The following is an 18,330-nucleotide window of genomic DNA, read 5'->3' on the forward strand; positions in this document are numbered from 1 at the left end:
ATGAGGTTTGAAAATGATATAAATTGATTTGGAACCTGTTAGTATATTTTGATAGGTTTGGGGTGATTTACAATATTTTGAACTTAATTTTGCTCTAAGAAACTCAAGTTCCAAAAGCTAACCTTGTAGGTATTGGAACATAGCTTGACAATAGCCAAAATGCTACAGTTCCAGGCCAAGTTATAGATACCTTAAGTATAATTACCGGTACCTTGCTTGTAGATGAACTCCACTATATTGTTTTGATTGTTTTGAGTTAAATTCACATTCGTGATGCAATTTAATTCTAAAGCGTACTTGTACTAAGCCTAGTAAATGTGCATATGTTGGGAGCATAATTATGTAATGATTATTTAATAAGGTGTAGAAGAAAAGGCTAAATTGTATTTTAGCCTTCAAACTTTAAAAAACTTAATTACGCCCCCTTTGAACTTTTTGCACCCAATTGAGCCCCTAAACTAACAAAATTGGCCAAAAGGCCCTTTGACTAACGTTAATGGTTAGTAATTTATTGCAACTTGACGTGGCCATTAGTAGACTCCATGTCAACATCGTTTGTTGATGTAGCATTATCACTGACATGGAAACTCCACGTTATCACCAAAGGTCGATGTGGCGATTACGCCAAAGAAAAATAAAAAATTTCAAAAATATAAAATTATTTTAATACTACACAATGAATCGGACAAATTGTTCCCTAGGTTCATTTGAATTTAGGGATCCATTTGTCTAAATCCATTCTAGAATTATATAAAAATATAAAAAATATTAAAATATTAAAATTTGTAATAATTATTAGAAATTTGTTAAAACCCATAAAATTTATAAAAAAATAATTTATTAATTACCATAAAAATTAGAAAAAATCATTTATAAAATTGTTAGAAATAAATTAAAACCATAAAATTTTATAAAATATTTATTTTTATAAAGTTTCATAGAAATTAATTTTTCTCATTTTATTAAATTATTTGACTAATATACTTATTTTTGGTATATCAAACATCAAGTCCTTTCTTTTCTCATACAAACTATTGAAAGTTATTCTAAAATCTTTTGCCTTGTTAACGATCAATGGATTTTTTTGAATTAATGATTAATGGTTAATGCTTTAATAAAATGAGAAAATAAATTATGTAAAAGATTTAATTTAATTTAATTTTTAATAAAATTTTATGTTTTTAATTAATTTCAAACAATTTTATGGATTATTTTTCTAATTTTTATGGTTTTTAGTAAATTTATTTTTTTATAAATTTTATAAAATGTTATGGTTTTTAAATTATTTCTAATAATTATTATGAATTCTAATCATCTTTTATAATGTTTATATTTTTATATTATTTTATAATTTTAAAATGAATGTAAATAAATGGATGTCCAAATTCAAATGAACGTGGATATCGGTTTATCTAGATTCATTATGTAGTATGTAAAATTAATTTAACTTTTTTACTCACAAGTGCCAAATTTGCAACCAATGATGACGTAGAACTAACACGTCAACGATCGTGATGATGTGGCACTAACACATCATTAAACAATGTTAATGTGACGTTTATTAATGACCACTTCATCGTTATTATTAATTACTATTATTAATTACTAATGGCTAGTGTTAGTTAAATGTTTTATTTGACTAATTTTATTAGTTTAAAGATTTAATTTGATGGAAAAATTTTAGAAAAATTTAATTGATTTTTTTTAAATTCAATGGACAAAAATACTATTAACCCTAGAAGGAAATAACAAAACTTCAGGTAAATGGAATCATCATTATTTAAGATGAAACAAAATTTGAGCCATTTTTATTGAATGATCAGCTAATTTTTGATACGTCTCTCTCCATATATTTTTAAATGCGAATGATGATGAGAAGGTGGTTCAATTGTTTTTTTTTTTTCTTTAATAGAAAAGAACCTTTGAAAAATTAATTAGAAAACAAAGAAAAATGATTTTAAAAAACAAGTACTTTCTTTTTGCATGTTGTAAGTCTGTTTTATTGTTATCTGCACAATGTTTAAAAGAAGTCTAAAGAAATAAATAGTGTCATTAATTTATGGTATTAAGTCCCCTCACCTTCCCTCGACCTTAGCTTCTTAAAAGCCACCAGAATGGCTTCTGCCATATTCCAATCCTTCCTTGCTCTTTTGCATAACTATAAATATAGAACTTCCCTTTTCCAGAAAAATAAATCACTTCATTCTACTTTCCCAAGTTTCCTGTGTTTTTCACTTTTATTTTTATCACAATGGTGTCGGGTTCGTTGGAATGCCCTGTTAGGGGGCAAATGCTGTCATCGGTGGTTCCAGCCAAAGCAACCGGCGGAAACAAGGATTTGGAGCTAACAAACATGGATTTAGCAATGAAACTCCATTATATCAAAGGCGTGTATTTCTTCCAACCTGAAGCGGCTCAAGGTTTGTCGATTCATGATTTGAAAGAGCCCATGTTTCAGTGTCTGGAACTTTACTACGCTGCCTCAGGGAGGATTCGGAGATCGGAAAGTGGCCGGCCGTTTATCAAATGCAACGACGGTGGCGTCCGAATCGTTGAAGCTCAGTGTGATAAGAGTGTTGATGAATGGCTGGCTATGGCCAGAAACAATGATCATATGCTCGGCCATGATCAAGTTCTTGGCCCTGATTTGGGTTTCTCGCCTTTGGTTTTTGTCCAGGTATTATTCCTACACTAATAACCACCCAATTATTAATATTTAACTATAAAAATAATCATCTAATTATTCAATTTTATTCTTTAATCATTAGCGAACTAACATAAAATGGAAACATCAAAATTTAATATAGTTAGATGACCAACAAAAAAATTTTGAACAGTTAAATGACCATTTTGTAAGTTTTATAATTCAATTATCAAAAAATAGTTAAATGATAATTTTATAACTTTTATAATTAGATGATAAAAAAATTACTAATAATTGGTGATTAGTAATATAATTTACCCTTATCTTTATTATTTCTTAACTAACATTTCTCCTACTTGCTAGGGTTCTTTTAAGTTTGCTATTTAAACTTGGAATTTAATCTATTTTTCAAATTTCAAAATTTAGTTAAATTTGTTAATATTATTAAAATTATTTTATCAAATTCAAGTTTATTATAATTTTATTTTTTAATTATATTTCTATCAAGTGAAAAAAATTAATTTTAAAATATCGCACTAATAAATTTAACAAAGAAAAATTAACAATGTAAAGAGAATAAATTCCAAAAATTAAATTATAAAAATTAAATTCTATAACTAAGAAAATATTACCTAATTTAAGTACTGATTATATAAGGAGGTGTAGAAATTAATTATTTGCCCTAACTTTTAGAAGAAAAATACTAAATTTTGGGTAAATGGAAACATCATTATTTATGATTCAAACAATTTTTTCAATTAGTCTATTAATTTAGTTGTGTTTCTACTCTGATCGAATCGAGTGAAAAAAATTTTAGTTGGTGAGTCATTGAAATGAAATTGATTTATGTTGAATCGAGTGAAATTGTTCGAGTTTAATTAAAAAATTAAACATGTCAAATTAAAATATTGTTACACTATAACTAATTCCATGTTACAGCACATAAATTTAAAAACATATATAGTTGAAAACATTTTCAAAGCAAAATAATATTAGTATAATAAACTTTAATCATTAATTAATTTATTTAGGTCTCAAAATTATTATTTTAGAAAATTTTAAAATTTTTAAAATATATATAAAAGTTAAAATTTTTATAAATATTTAAAATTCTTAAAATTATTTTGAATTTTTTTTTGTAATTTTTTGTTGAGAGATTGATTTGCTCATTTTTAAAATGATAGGGACCAAAGGAGTATTTAAACCAATTTTTTATTCGAATTATTCGAGTTATTCGAATTGTAAAATTCAATTCAACCCGAACTTAAAACTCGAATTACTTATTCAAGTTAACTCAAATAACTCAGACAACTCAATTCAATTAACTCAAAATTTAATTTTTTTTAACCAAATCAAGTTTTACTCCCTAATACTGACAAGTTAGTTTCAATTGTTGTTTATAGAAAACCACCTTTTTTTACGACTTTTTATTTTATTGGTATTATTATCATTTATAATTTTTCGTGAAAAAAAATTGGAAAATAAAAAATAGTAAAAATATAAATTGAGAAAATGAAAGAAATTTCAGATCATGGTCCTTTTTATAGGAAACTTATTTTAGTTATGATTCTTTTAATAATTTGTATGAATAAGTTTAATTTAAAGATGGTATGAAAATATAATTTGATTTTGTGGCTAGCAAAGGGCACATTTAGTTTGGGTAGGCTTAGGGCCCAGTCCAATGACCCGTCTTCGTTAATTGATAAAGACTTGACTCTCCTCATATTTCTTGTTGGACCAAAACAATGGTCCTCAATAAATGATGACCTTTGAAAATATAACATTAAATTTTATAATACTAGACTTGTTCCATGATTGAGGAATTTTAGCAAAGTCCACAAATAGACTTAAAAAATAAGGGTACTTAAAATATAGGTTAAATTTAGGTTTGAACCTCATTCAATTTCACCTGTTTTAAGTTTATTATATAATTATTTTAATATATTATGTAATTTAAATCATGTTACATTAAATTTACTATGTAAATATTAAAAAATGTTAAGAGTTTTATATTTAGAAATTTAATAAGAAATATAATGGTAGCAAATATATATAATGCAATTTTAAATGAAAAATAATTGTATTTTAAATATATATATATAGGTGACTTAAACAGATTTGGATTAATTATTTATAAGTATGTATAAGTTTGCACAAAATTTAAGGCTCATATTTCTTATGTCGTGTTGGATTTAGACAACTATATATAGTATTGATGCCATGCGTATGCTTAACCCAAAACCGGCTCGTCTCAACTCATAAATACAGTTATGAACTACTAAAGAATTTGCTTAACAAATGTTTATATATACATTGATTTTTTTTTAATATACCTTATAGTCTAGAGTTAGTTAGACATCAACTCGGTTGAGGAAATGACTAAAATAACTTTTTATATATAATATAAGTCACTAATATGATGTTACTTTTGTCTTTTATATTTTTCTATAAAATCAATAAAAAACTCACATATAGTGACATTTTAACCCATGTCATAAGCATCTAAAAACTTCAACTTTATCACTTTAATCAAAGATATTTTTTGATTTTAATATAATATTTAATGTTTTTACGCAAACTTTTTCACCTATGTTATTATATCTCTATTAATTTTAAATCCATGACTGAGTTTGATGTTATTTTTAAATGCATACACACATTCTAAATACATAGTCTCTAAACAATATACGTGTGATACAATTACAATTTAAGAAAAAAATAACAATAACAAAATTTGAACCTTAATATTTTAACGTGAACAAATTCCTTGACCACTACCCTCTTTATGATGTTGGAAAATAATTTAAAATATATATAAAATTAATTATCTGTTTTTTTTCATTTGAAAAGATACTTATAGTTAATTAATTTTTATATATTTTTTCTTTTCTAGATGTGCGATAATAATAATTTTATATAATAAAATTCTTGATTGAGTTGGTTTTATTAATTAACTAGTTAGTTTCTAATTTAATTGAGAAAAAATATTAAAATATATTTTTTATAAATGGTGTTTTTGTCTTTTCATATTTATTTAAATCAATAAAAGTTACATAATATGAGATTTGAGCTAGACATGTGTATGAGTTGGGCTATCCACTTAACATAGTAGGTTTAGTTCAACTTGGTGAGCTTGGACAATGTTTTTATATCTAAAATTGAGTTGAGTTGACTGTATTCAAGTTAAGTTAAATAATAAAAATATTCTTAAATTTAATTTAATTTAATTATAAAATATAAAAATATTAATATCATTAAGTTTTGAATAGTGAAATGGGCTTTTTGGATGGGTCAAGCTAAAAATTAGCTTGAGTTTGAAATTTTTTTGAAATTGGGCTTGACCCAATTTGGTCTGTATACCAATCTAATTTGAACCAAAGACGTTATGAATTTCAATATTTTAATTTTACCATTTCAATCAAGAGATTCTTTGAATATTGCACAAACTTTTAATAAATAATAAAAATCCTATCACATGTATATGCATTTGGGAACTAAATATTCAAAATACATGTATGCATGTAAAAATAACGTACAATAAATAATAAAATGTATGCTTTGAAATTAATTAATAGTAACAAATGTAATATGTATGACATTAAAATAAAATTTATATTAAATTGTCAGTAAATGAAATTTAAACACGTAAATACATCAAATTAATAATATTAAATGCATTATAATTGTTTATCATGATGTTTTCATCAATCTTGAGTTGATGTCGAGCTAATTTGTAATATCAACTCAATCAATAACATTATCAATATATATAATTTATAGAAGTAATAAAGTGTGCATAATAAAATAAAATATACAAAATATTTTAAAATAAAGCTTTGGTTAGGTGGTAAAATTAAAGTTTTGTTAAGTGAAATGTTTTGAGTTTAAATTTCACAATATGCAATTTAGTTATTAAAAGAAAATACTATAGTACCTTAGAACAAAATAACTTATTTTAGATACGAAAGGATATTTTATAATCTCCCTAATCGAGTTGGTGCCCGATTAGCTCATAACTCTAACTCAATCGGAAGATTAAATAATAAATTTTTTTTTGTGTATATATATATGGGGAGAAATTCACTTACACTGGTGTAAAACTTAAGTGGTTTCACATCCTTTCGTGTCTTTTTATACAATTAATATTTTATCAATCTAATAGTTGAATTTATCAAAATATTTATACTTGTCATGCTTGTAAAATTTTGAATTGATCCGAAACCTATCATATCGATCTAGAATGTTGTTTATATTAATATAGATTTAACAATCATAAGTTTTTTTTCGAACAGGTAAAATTTATAATTTATGTCAAAATTGTTATGCATAATCTATATGAATGAAGAATAATATATTACAGTTAGATTGATAAAATATTAATCGTATAAAAATAAAGTTTTAACACATTTATAAGTGAATCCTCCCATATATATATATATATATATATATATATATGTATATATAGGGAGAGATCACTTACATTGTTCAAAAACTAAAATAATTTCACACACTTTTGTAACTATTTATATTATTAATATTTTAATGATTCAACTGTTATATTTTATAGTCTATTCATGTAAATCATGCATGTCAAATTTGATGTAAATTTAAAATCTCTAATTATTTATTTTATGTAAAAAAACTTCATCTGTTGAATATATATTAATATATAGAGTATTTTAGATCGATATGATAGAGATATCGAATCGATTCGAAAGTTTACATGTATAACAAGTACAATTATATTTATAAATCCAACGGTTAAATCACTAAAATTATTATTAATCATATAAATAATTACGAAAGTATATAAAATTACTTTAATTTTTACACTGTGGACATGGGTCCCTCCTTTATATATATATGTGTAAATTTAAAGAGTGCATTTGGAGCTTTAGTTAACAAAATCCGTAATTAAATAACTTTCAATATCTTTTCTTTTTATATTTTATAAATAATTTTATTAAATTCAATGAAAAGGAAATTAAATTAAGATATTTTAATTATTTTCTCTCCTTTGTTTCCATAATTTTTTGAAAATTAGATTTTTACACATCAATTATATGGATGGAATTTTTTTTATGTAATCATATATTCACACAAAATTTATATAAAAAACAAATGAAATAAAATTAAAGTTTTGGGGGATTTTTATGTGCGAGTTTCAAATTCCTTTTTTTATTATAAATTTTATATAAAAAGATAAAAATGTTTTCATAAAAATGTTTGTTATTTTTAAATAAATGGTATTTTAATCATTTTCATTCATCTTGTTTCCTTGTGATGCTAACTCGATTAAAGATTTAAATATAATATAGATATAGGCATAAGAATTATTTAGGTGTTGTTTGATAAAATGAAAATTTAAGTATTAAAATTTCACGTTGTTTGATATATTAATAAAAATAAAAATTGAATGTTATTTGATAAAATTAATGTTATTTTTAAAAATATTAATATATTATTTTGTTTTGTTTGGATCTAATTACAATTTATTTTTGTATTTAGTGAACTCTAAAAACACATTTCATTGCATTTTGGTAAAAGAAGAATCAGGCATACTATTGGTAACGAAAACGGTTATTTTGTAACGGACGTTTTGGCAAATCGATGGCTTAAGTTTTGTTGAGATGTAAAACAAGAAATGGAAAAGAGTGAATCTTTATGTGTTGGCCATTAAATAGTCTTGGAGAAAGTGAGAGACAAGTGTGCATTTATCAATTTGTTCAAAAAGAGAAAAGAGAGTGCATTTTTCCAATTTTACCCCTTCTTCACAACAGGCCAAACAACAATAACTGCTACTAATAAAGTTGCATTAATCCCATTTTCATTTATCTAACCATCACTTCATTCATAAATACTAATTACTTTTAATTTAAACAAATATAATCATTATTTTAAATTTTAATAAAACAATATATTATAAATGATAGAATTATGTATTAATATGTTATTTTAATTAATATCATTTATAAAATAATTATACTCTTTTTTAGTTTAAACATTACATTAATAATATTTTTATCATTTTTACTAAGAAAGTGTAAATAGAAAACCACATGCATAATTAAATTATAAATTTTCATTTGTTGTTTTCAGTAATATTATTAGTAAAATAATTATAGTTACTTCTTAATTTTTAATTTAAACATTATATTATATTTATTTAAAAAGATAGAAAAATCTATTAAGAAATTAAAATTAAATAAGTTGATCACATTATACTTTATGTTGAATTATTCATAATATTTAGGCATGTGAATTTAGTAATGTAATGGTTGAATTTGTTTTTTAGATTTATAAAATATTTTTTTGACAAAATAAAAATATTTGTTTTAGTTCACACGGTTCAAATGTGGGGGCGTCTCGGTAGGACTCAGCTGGGCTCATGTATTGGGAGATGCATTTTCAGCCTCAAATTTCCTTAATTTATGGGGACAAATCATGGCGGGAAAACAAGTTCCGTTGCAGCCTAACAGTCCTGCTCACAACATATCCCAATTCCCAACTTCTATTTCCAGGAAACCATTTTCCTTGAAAAAAGTTGACCCTGTTGGTGACTACTGGTTAACTCCCAATAACTCTAAAATGGGAACTCACTCTTTTCGCATCACTGCCAAACAACTTCATTATTACATCACAACATATTGTATTCATGACCCGAATAAAATCTCGGATTTCGAAATTATTTCGGCTATGATATGGCAATCATTATCGAAAGCCAGAGAGGATTCAGGTCCGAACATCGTTACAATTTGTTCAAACAATTCTGCCAATAAAATGGCGATGTTGCCGAGTAATGGCATGACACTGAGCACGGTGGAAGCTGATTTTTGTGTTTCGAGGGTGGAAATAGCGGAATTAGCAAAGCTGATAGCTGAAAAAAAGATGGATGAGAGTGGATTGATAGGAGAGTTGATAAAGGGGGACGAAGTAAGATCAGATTTTATAGTGTATGGAGCAAATTTGACATTTGTAAACTTGGAAGGAATGAATGTGTATGGAATAGAAATGAAGGGATTGAAACCAGTGTGTGCGAATTATATGGTGAATGGAGTTGGAGAAGAAGGAACAGTGGTGGTTCTTCCTAGTAATGAAAAAGATGGTGGGAATAATGGGAAGATGGTCACCATCACCTTGCCTCAACATCTATTGCTAAAGCTTAACAATGTACTTCAAATTGATTGGAATATTGTTATTTAATTTAAATATTTTCTCATTTCATTTCTTGTAATGCATGCGTGGGTTATCGTGTCTGTAAGAGAATAATGAATGTATGGTGGCTCTGTTGTTATATATGAATAACATTCTCATTATCATATTTAAAAATTTTCAGATTCATAATTATATATTTATGTTATATTTGCATCATAAAAATTGTAACAGTGAATAAAACTTAAAAAAGGCAAAAAGGAAAGCAATAAAAAGCGGAAAACAGCAGAAGAAATGCCGAGCAAAAGACAACCTTTTAATTTGTTCTTTTTTCTCCGCTTATGTCAACCCATGCGTTACATTTTGTATTAGGAGAAATTGGTAGACAGCACAAAAAGAAGTAGAAAAAAAAATTAAAAATCGCTTATTAAAAAAATTATTACATTAGTTTTTGAAAGCCTTTTTTTCCGTTTCCTCCCTCTCTCCCCGCGAATACGATAGTATAAATTGAAGGAAATAAATAGGTTAAAATATGCTGATAGTCCCTATACTTGTGTAGAATTTAATATTTAGTTCCTTTACTTTAAAATTTAAAAATTAAGTCCTCTTACTTTTGTTTAAAATTTTTGGTCCAATCAATGAAATCATCGGTGTTTTCTAGTAAAACTTATCAACTTGTAATTTTGATTAGTCTATCCTCGTATGTGATATATGATTGACAAAAAATAAACATGATAAATTGATCAATTTTGTCAAAAATTACCAATGACAATAATGATTGGACTATGATTTTAAATTAAAAATTAAGATGATTAAATATTTCACTTGACTACATTTGGTTGAAATATTATTTTTAAGCGTAGTTTAATATATGAGTTAACAATAAACGATACAGTTTGTATTATTTAGCTACTCCCACGACTAATTTTTAGCAAAGGGAAAATTTTTGTTTATTTTGGAGATATCTACTCATCTTTCTAATTTTGAGTTTAAAATTGTACTAACTATTCTTTTATTTAATGTCTAACTATTTCAATATATAAACAATAAATAAACTTTTTCAATCTCAAATACTATAAAAGTACAGGGACTAACTACATATTTTAACCAAAAAAATATAACGGACGAACCCTCTTTTCTTTTTCAATCCCCTCTAGTTTAGGTGGTCAAGCCTTTGTCGTTTTGGGTTACTCTCCCACTACAAATACTCACTGAACTCACCCTTCTTCCCTAGCTCTGATCAACCCTCTTCTACCTTTTACTTTGATTTTCATTTTAAATTGTTTTCTTTTTGTGTTTGTGTTTCAGTGTTGAAGATGAGTTCGAGCTCGGGTTTGGTGAGTTTTGTTGAGTCTGTATTGGGAATGTCGTTGGGGGGTTCGGTGACGGATTCTATGCTAATGATAGCAACAACGTCGTTGGCGGTGATTCTGGTGTTCTTGATTTTTCTCTGGAAAAATTTAGCCTCTCAACGAAGCCCTGATGTTAAGCTTTTGGTTGCTTCTAAGCCTGTTTCACTCAAGGTTGATGAAGATGATGACGCCCTTGTCGCTTCCGGTAAAAAAAAAGTCACCATTTTTTACGGCACCCAGACGGGAACTGCTGAGGGATTTGCTAAGGTAGTAGATAAAACTTTTCAAGTTTTGATTTTTTTTTTTTGGTGCCATTCAAGTTTTGATTTTGATTGCTGAATATGATGATTTGAATGTTGACTACTTAACTGAAATGGAACCTTTTTTACTGATATTATTAGGATGAAAATTTATGTTAATGTTGCTTATCAAGCATATTCTTTTTTAATCACTAGTTTGTTGTGGAAAATTTGAGTTGCTCCTATAATCAGTGCATGATGCAGATCAAGATTATGAAGTTGCAAGGAGATGAACGGACTGTTCCTTTTGAAGTCATATTTCATGAAATATTTAGTGTTTTAGGGACTATTTGAAGTTCACTATGCCATTCATATGCTTTCCAAGATTCGGATAATTTAGCTGTAGATTTAGTTGTAATAAATTGTTTTATTCGATGCTAAGTCGTTATGTCCGTTGCTTTCATCATTCCGAGCTCAAACAAACCAGGGCATAACTATAGATGGAAACGTGGCGGATATAATTTGCTAAGTCGTTATGTCCGGTGCATTTGTCATTCTGAGCTCAAAGAAACAAGGACATAACTATAGATGGAAATGTGGCGGATATAATTCTTGTTATTAAATCTTCGTTATTAATTGTTTTGTCGTTTATAGCGGATAATTTGGCTACGTGCGGAGTTGTTTTTCTTCTATTACTTGTCGTTACACTCAGCCGCAATCGATGTGTGCTTGGCACGTATGTTTGGAAAAGATGTCCGTTTTTAGTTAACGGTTCATGTGTTGATTTGTGGATTTCCTGTTGTAGGCTTTGGCTGAAGAGATCAAGGCAAGATATGAGAAAGCAGCAGTCAAAGCTGTTGACCTGGTATGTATAGGGAATTACTTGTTACCTTGTTTTTGTACTGAGAATTTTTTTCTCTTGGTATTTACGATTATATTCATCACATTGTGTGTTTTATGTTAGGATGATTATGCTGTTGATGATGAAGAGTATGAAGAGAAGCTTAAAAAGGAGACTTTGGCTTTTTTCATGGTGGCCACGTAAGATAGATTCTCAGTTTTACTGAAGCTATTCTTGGTTGTGTATTTGTTTCTGCGTTATGTAAAGTATGGGGTATTTTAACATAGTTGAGCATGACATTGTAGTTATGGAGACGGGGAGCCAACCGATAACTCTGCTAGATTTTACAAATGGTTTACTGAGGTTGGTGGCTACCTCAAAAGAACATTCAAATAGACTTTGTACTGTGCCAGCATTCAACCGATAACACTTGCTATTATATTGTTTTATTTGAATTTAGGGGAATAAAAGGCAGTCCTGGCTTCAACGACTCACATATGGTGTTTTTGGTCTAGGTAACCGTCAATATGAACATTTTAACAAGGTAACATTGGCACAGAGATTACTATTTTGCTTACTTTCTTGATTTCTCTTTTGCAATTGTGTAATCTGATTTTATGATTTTTTTTTTTTGTAAATAGATAGCAAAGGTGCTTGATGAGCAACTTTCAGAACAAGGTATTTTTTTATTTTACTTATTTCGTGATTCCGCCCTTCTTTTCTAATTGATGAAGTTCTACATACAAATGTGGGATCAAAATTAATATTCATGTTTGGACTAAGTGTATACTTTTTCATTGTGTGAAAGGTGCCAAACGTCTTATCGAAGTTGGTCTTGGTGATGATGATCAATGTATTGAAGATGATTTCACTGCATGGTATATAATCCCCTTTCAGTTGTACCTGTGATTCTGTTTGTTTGTTTTTTCTTATTGAAGCTGAAAGCGTCGTATCTTAACTTAGTGATTCGGGAGCTTTTCTTGGGCAAAGACTTCAATTTTTCCTCTGGTAGCTTTACTGTAAATTTTTTTCATTTTCAATTTGTTGTTGCTTCCTTAGGAGAGAATTGCTGTGGCCAGAGTTAGATCAACTTCTTAGAGATGAAGATGATGAAAATATCGCCTCTACCCCATATACAGCTGCTATTCCTAAATACAGAGTAGTGATTCATGATCCCTCTATGATGCACATTGAGGATAATCACTCAAATACGGTAAATGGGAATGCTTCACATGACATCCACCATCCATGCAGGTAATAAGGGACGTTCATTGTGTTGGTTTTCTCACATTGTCCCCCCTTTTATTTTCCTTTTTGAGATCACTGTTAAATAATTTGCACACAGAGTTAATGTTGCTGTCCAGAGAGAGCTCCACAAGCCAGAATCTGATCGCTCTTGCATACATCTGGAGTTCGACATATCAGGAACTTCTATAACGTAAGTTCACAGCTTTGTAATGTTTATTACTCTAAAAAATTGGGCTTCTGAAATAAAGCATCTCTAAGTCATCGTAGTATTAATATTTTGCTGTTTTTAAGTGCTTTTGACCCACAGATTTGGTTTTAAAAAGGTAGATAACATAGCTTTATGATTTTATGATCTTATGCAACTAATAAGTTGAACTGTCCCAGATATGAAACTGGCGATCATGTCGGTGTTTATGCTGATAATAGCATTGAGACTGTCGAGGAAGCAGCCGGATTGTTGGGTCAACCTCTTGATTTGCTGTTTTCCATACATACTGACAACAAAGATGGCACGCCCTCCGGAAGCTCATTGCCACCTCCTTTCAGCGGTCCATGTACACTTAAAACAGCCTTGGCACGATATGCAGATCTCTTGAACCCTCCGCGGAAGGTAACTCCCCTCCACCACCCAGAAACTGTTATTTTGTTGCTTAAATAACTTTTTCCTTTTTATCCAAACTGTTATTTTGTCAGGCTGCTTTGGTTGCGTTGGCTGCTCATGCCACTGAACCCAGTGAAGCGGAAAGACTCAGGTTCTTGTCATCACCGCAGGGGAAGGTTGATGAAATACTTACTGTTGCTTTTGTTTTTATCCTCTCATGTGTTCGTGGTGGTTATAAAATTTTCCTCTTGATTATGTGCTCTTCTTCCTTTTGCCCAGGATGAGTACTCACAATGGGTTGTTGGAAGTCAAAGAAGTCTTCTTGAGGTTATGGCTCAGTTCCCATCTGCAAAACCTCCCATTGGTGTATTTTTTGCTGCTATAGCCCCTCGACTACAGCCGCGTTATTATTCTATCTCATCCTCCCCTAGGTGACTAGATTTGTCCTTTCTACATTATCAATGCAGTATTACCTTATACTTCAGATTAATAAGAATTGTGGGTCGGTTTGAACAGGTTTGTATCTGGTAGAATTCATGTAACCTGTGCTTTAGTTTATGGTCCAACTCCAACCGGAAGAATTCATCGGGGTGTGTGTTCGACCTGGATGAAGGTAATGACTGTAATTTCTTCGGTTGCTCTTCCGCATTTTGTACTTTCTTATATTCCCGTAGAGTTCATGTACCCAGCAGACATTACTTGGGCTGTAGTGGCATCTGACATCTAATTGCATTGAAAAAAATTCAGAATGCAGTTTCTCTGGAGAAAAAGAGTGATTGTAGCGGGGCTCCTATTTTTATCAGGCAATCTAATTTTAAGCTACCAGCAGATCCTTCAATTCCGATCATCATGGTTGGACCTGGGACTGGATTAGCACCTTTCCGAGGTTTTCTACAGGTTGATTACTCTTTGTTTTACATATTCTTTCATTTTGCCAAAAAAAAAAATGGGAGAGAGAGAAGAAAATAACTTAAAACTAACTGTTATTTACAGGAAAGAGTGGTCCTTAAAGAAGATGGTGCAGAACTTGGTCCATCTCTACTCTTTTTTGGATGTAGGAATCGGAAAATGGTTCGGGTCTGATTTTGATACTAATGATCTTTAAGCAATATCATGAGCATGTCTCATTGTAATTTTCAACCAATGTAGGATTTTATTTATTTACTTTTCTGGCGACTTTTCTAGGATTTCATTTACGAAGATGAGCTCAATAATTTGGTGGAACAAGGTGCTCTATCCGAGCTCATCGTTGCATTCTCACGAGAGGGCCCACAAAAGGAGTATGTTCAACATAAGATGATGGATAAGGTAAGTAGTAGGAAGGAACAGATATTGCAGTTCATGATATAAAAATGAACCGTTATAACATCTGTTGTGTTCGGAGTACAGGCAGCACATATATGGAGCCTAATAAGCAAGGGAGGATATCTTTATGTATGTGGCGATGCCAAGGGTATGGCAAGAGATGTTCATCGCACCTTGCACACCATCGTTCAGGAGCAGGTATTGATTATCGTCTGAGAGGAGTCCTCTAATCAAGAGCCACTTACATTAATCTTTGAAACTTGTGTATGAATTTCAGGGGAACATGGAGTCTTCAAAGGCGGAGTCTATGGTGAAGAAACTCCAGATGGAAGGACGATATCTTAGAGATGTGTGGTGATGGTGGGCGTTTTCATTTCCTCAGCAGTTCTTCAGAACATCCATGCCAAATATGGTGGTGGATTAGGTTTATATTTTCTAGCTCTAGTGTGTCCGGAGTAAAAGCAGTCAGGTAGTATGGTACCCGGTTCATCCGGTAGTAAGAGTTGTCTATAGATGTTAGTCCGCCTTAGTTTTTCTAATCTCAAATAAACCTAGGAATAGAAGGATAATTTGTTTGTAGACATCCAAAATGGAAATAGGGATGCCAAAACATAGTGAAAGCTGTTTCTAGGTTATTTGGGATGGTCATGGTGTTTGTAGTGAAAATAATAAATAAATAAAAGAAGTTGTAAATTAAAGCTCTGGGTGTTTTGCTCTTTTTACATAGTTTTCATGAATAAGACAAATTAGAACAAAAAATGCCATTTTCATTGTGGATCTACTTTAATATCGATTGTTAGTGAAGGATAATTCAATATAAAATTAACAAAGCTGTAACTTTATGGATTATGATGTGTACATTTCAGATAATATACTGTCGCGAAGAGAACAGATAATTACAAAATTCTCCATACAATCAAGGATGTATAATTGAAAACTATTTGAAGTTGCTTACTTGGACGTAAGTATTAGCCTTCTATAATCAGCAATTAATATAGTTAATTTTTATTATAATGAATGCCACTTTTTTTATATTCTGATTCATGAATTTATACATATAACAAAAAAAAAAAAAATTTGAATTACCATAAATGTAAATTACGTCAGATTTGAAAAAATTAATTTTTTTTTCAAATTTCGAATTAATTGAGTCAAGTTATTTGGTATTTATGAATCAATTCGAAGAATTAGTTTGATTTTTTCGAATTTTAGTTGAGTTGGATTTTACTCCTTGAATAACTCAAATAATTTGAATGGCTTGAATCACAAACTGATGTAAATACCTCTTAGGTCCTTGATAGTTTGAAAATGTGCAAATTAACCACACTAAAAAATTACAAAAATTCAAAATAATTATAAAATATTCTTTTTCCAAATTTTTATGAATATATTATTCAAATATTTAAAATTATATAAAATTACTAAAATTATCTTGAAAAATATATAATAATTCAAAATTAATGTTCTTTAACTTGGAATTTTTTCATATTGTCAACAAGATTTAATATGGTCATTTAACTTTTTTTAATTTAACTCGAATAAATTTATTAGACTCAACTCGATTCAAATTTTATTTCACGCAACTAGATTCAAGAAAATTTCAAATCAAATTAGCATGATAAAATATGACTCGCCAACTCGACTAACTCAAAATTTTTTCACTCCAATACTCATCCCTATTTTTTGTAATAAGAACGTAATAAAATTAATGTTTTTTAGTACAACGAGTGTCACTTTTTTGTATTACCTAATGCATAAGATTATATAATATTAGTATAATACCCAAGTCATACATTGTGTTAGATAATTATTTTTTTGGAATAATATTTGGTACACTATCAATAGAGGTTTTAGGCTACACATGCAGGGCTGAGGAATTGTTAAGTGTCTTATAGAAGTATAGGGTTAGGGCAACAGAAAAATACATTACTAATATACTAAATACTAACCCTTATTTCTTAGCGTAATTATAGAGTAAAAGATTTTGATATTATAAGTTAAAGTTTTTGACATTATATTTATATTAATATATTATAAGTCAATGACTTAAGTTTTAGCACAATTAATAATAATATTATTACAACAACTTGAAAGATTATGAATTGAATGCTTATTATCTCTGTTTTAGAGATTTAGAGATGATACTTTATTTAATCATTGAATAAAATATACAAGTATTATTATGTAATATTTAATTAAATAAATTTAAATTTAAAATTAAACTTAGAAAATATGATGAATTTAAGATTTAATAAAAATGTAAAATAATCAAAACATGTGTTCATGATTCCATAAAGAAAGTAGATGTACCTGAAAAATATCATGTGTTAAAATTTACATAATGTGAATACAATTTGAACATGTATTTTCTTTCTACAAGTTGAATTCGTATGATAATCTATGATATATATTAATACATAATACGAGCACAAATAATAAATTCTTGAAATTGTATAATTATGACAAACTAGATACAATATATTACAAAATGAAAAAGAAAACATAAGCATAATACACGTGCATAATGTGCCAAAATATGCATACAACTAATTTCTATAGACACGGATGAAATTAGGCCATTACATACGCAATTATAAATAATAATAAAATAATAAATATAGACACGGATGAAATGAGGCATTACATACACAATTATAAATATATGTAAAATTAATTATATGAACACAACAAAAAGTAAGAAAGTAAACTCCCAACTTACATTCTTTTTCCTAATACTTTTTTTAAATATCATTGTGGAATGTGCCTCACATTTTGATCGAAACAAAATCAACGCCGTGACGAGGACGAGTCTATGTCCTGACGACGCAACATATGACATCCTGACGAGAAGAAATTGAAGTCTCGACGACGTGACGTGTGACGTCCTGACGACCCGATAAACGAGGTCACGACGTGGCGATATGTTCCCTACTAAATCTGGCTTCTTC

General features: G+C 28.7%; 2 protein-coding genes across 3 annotated transcripts; both read left to right on the top strand.

Annotated features, from left to right (window-relative positions):
* Positions 1-1,983: 1,983 nt before the first annotated feature.
* Positions 1,984-9,973, top strand: LOC108482215 (protein ECERIFERUM 2-like). Its single transcript, XM_017785328.2, has 2 exons — positions 1,984-2,677; positions 8,984-9,973. The coding sequence occupies exons 1-2, from the start codon at positions 2,252-2,254 to the stop codon at positions 9,845-9,847; spliced, it is 1,290 nt and encodes a 429-aa protein (XP_017640817.1). The 5' UTR covers positions 1,984-2,251; the 3' UTR covers positions 9,848-9,973.
* Positions 9,974-10,907: 934 nt separating this feature from the next.
* LOC108480835 (NADPH--cytochrome P450 reductase-like) lies at positions 10,908-16,080 on the top strand. Of its 2 annotated transcripts, none has more exons than XM_017783956.2 (18): positions 10,908-11,415; positions 12,193-12,252; positions 12,352-12,428; positions 12,534-12,591; positions 12,689-12,772; positions 12,870-12,906; positions 13,037-13,106; positions 13,288-13,482; positions 13,574-13,666; positions 13,861-14,086; positions 14,170-14,253; positions 14,357-14,508; positions 14,594-14,690; positions 14,825-14,974; positions 15,071-15,154; positions 15,263-15,385; positions 15,467-15,580; positions 15,660-16,080. In XM_017783956.2, exons 1-18 carry the CDS (start codon positions 11,113-11,115, stop codon positions 15,738-15,740), a joined length of 2,088 nt encoding a protein of 695 aa, XP_017639445.1. In that variant the 5' UTR covers positions 10,908-11,112; the 3' UTR covers positions 15,741-16,080. The 2 variants fall into 2 exon arrangements, with proteins under 2 accessions (XP_017639445.1, XP_017639446.1); XM_017783957.2 differs by having other exon boundaries at positions 15,071-15,148.
* Positions 16,081-18,330: the final 2,250 nt, after the last annotated feature.

This window comes from Gossypium arboreum, chromosome 1, assembly GCF_025698485.1.
Source record: "Gossypium arboreum isolate Shixiya-1 chromosome 1, ASM2569848v2, whole genome shotgun sequence".
NCBI classification, from domain to species: domain Eukaryota; kingdom Viridiplantae; phylum Streptophyta; class Magnoliopsida; order Malvales; family Malvaceae; genus Gossypium; species Gossypium arboreum.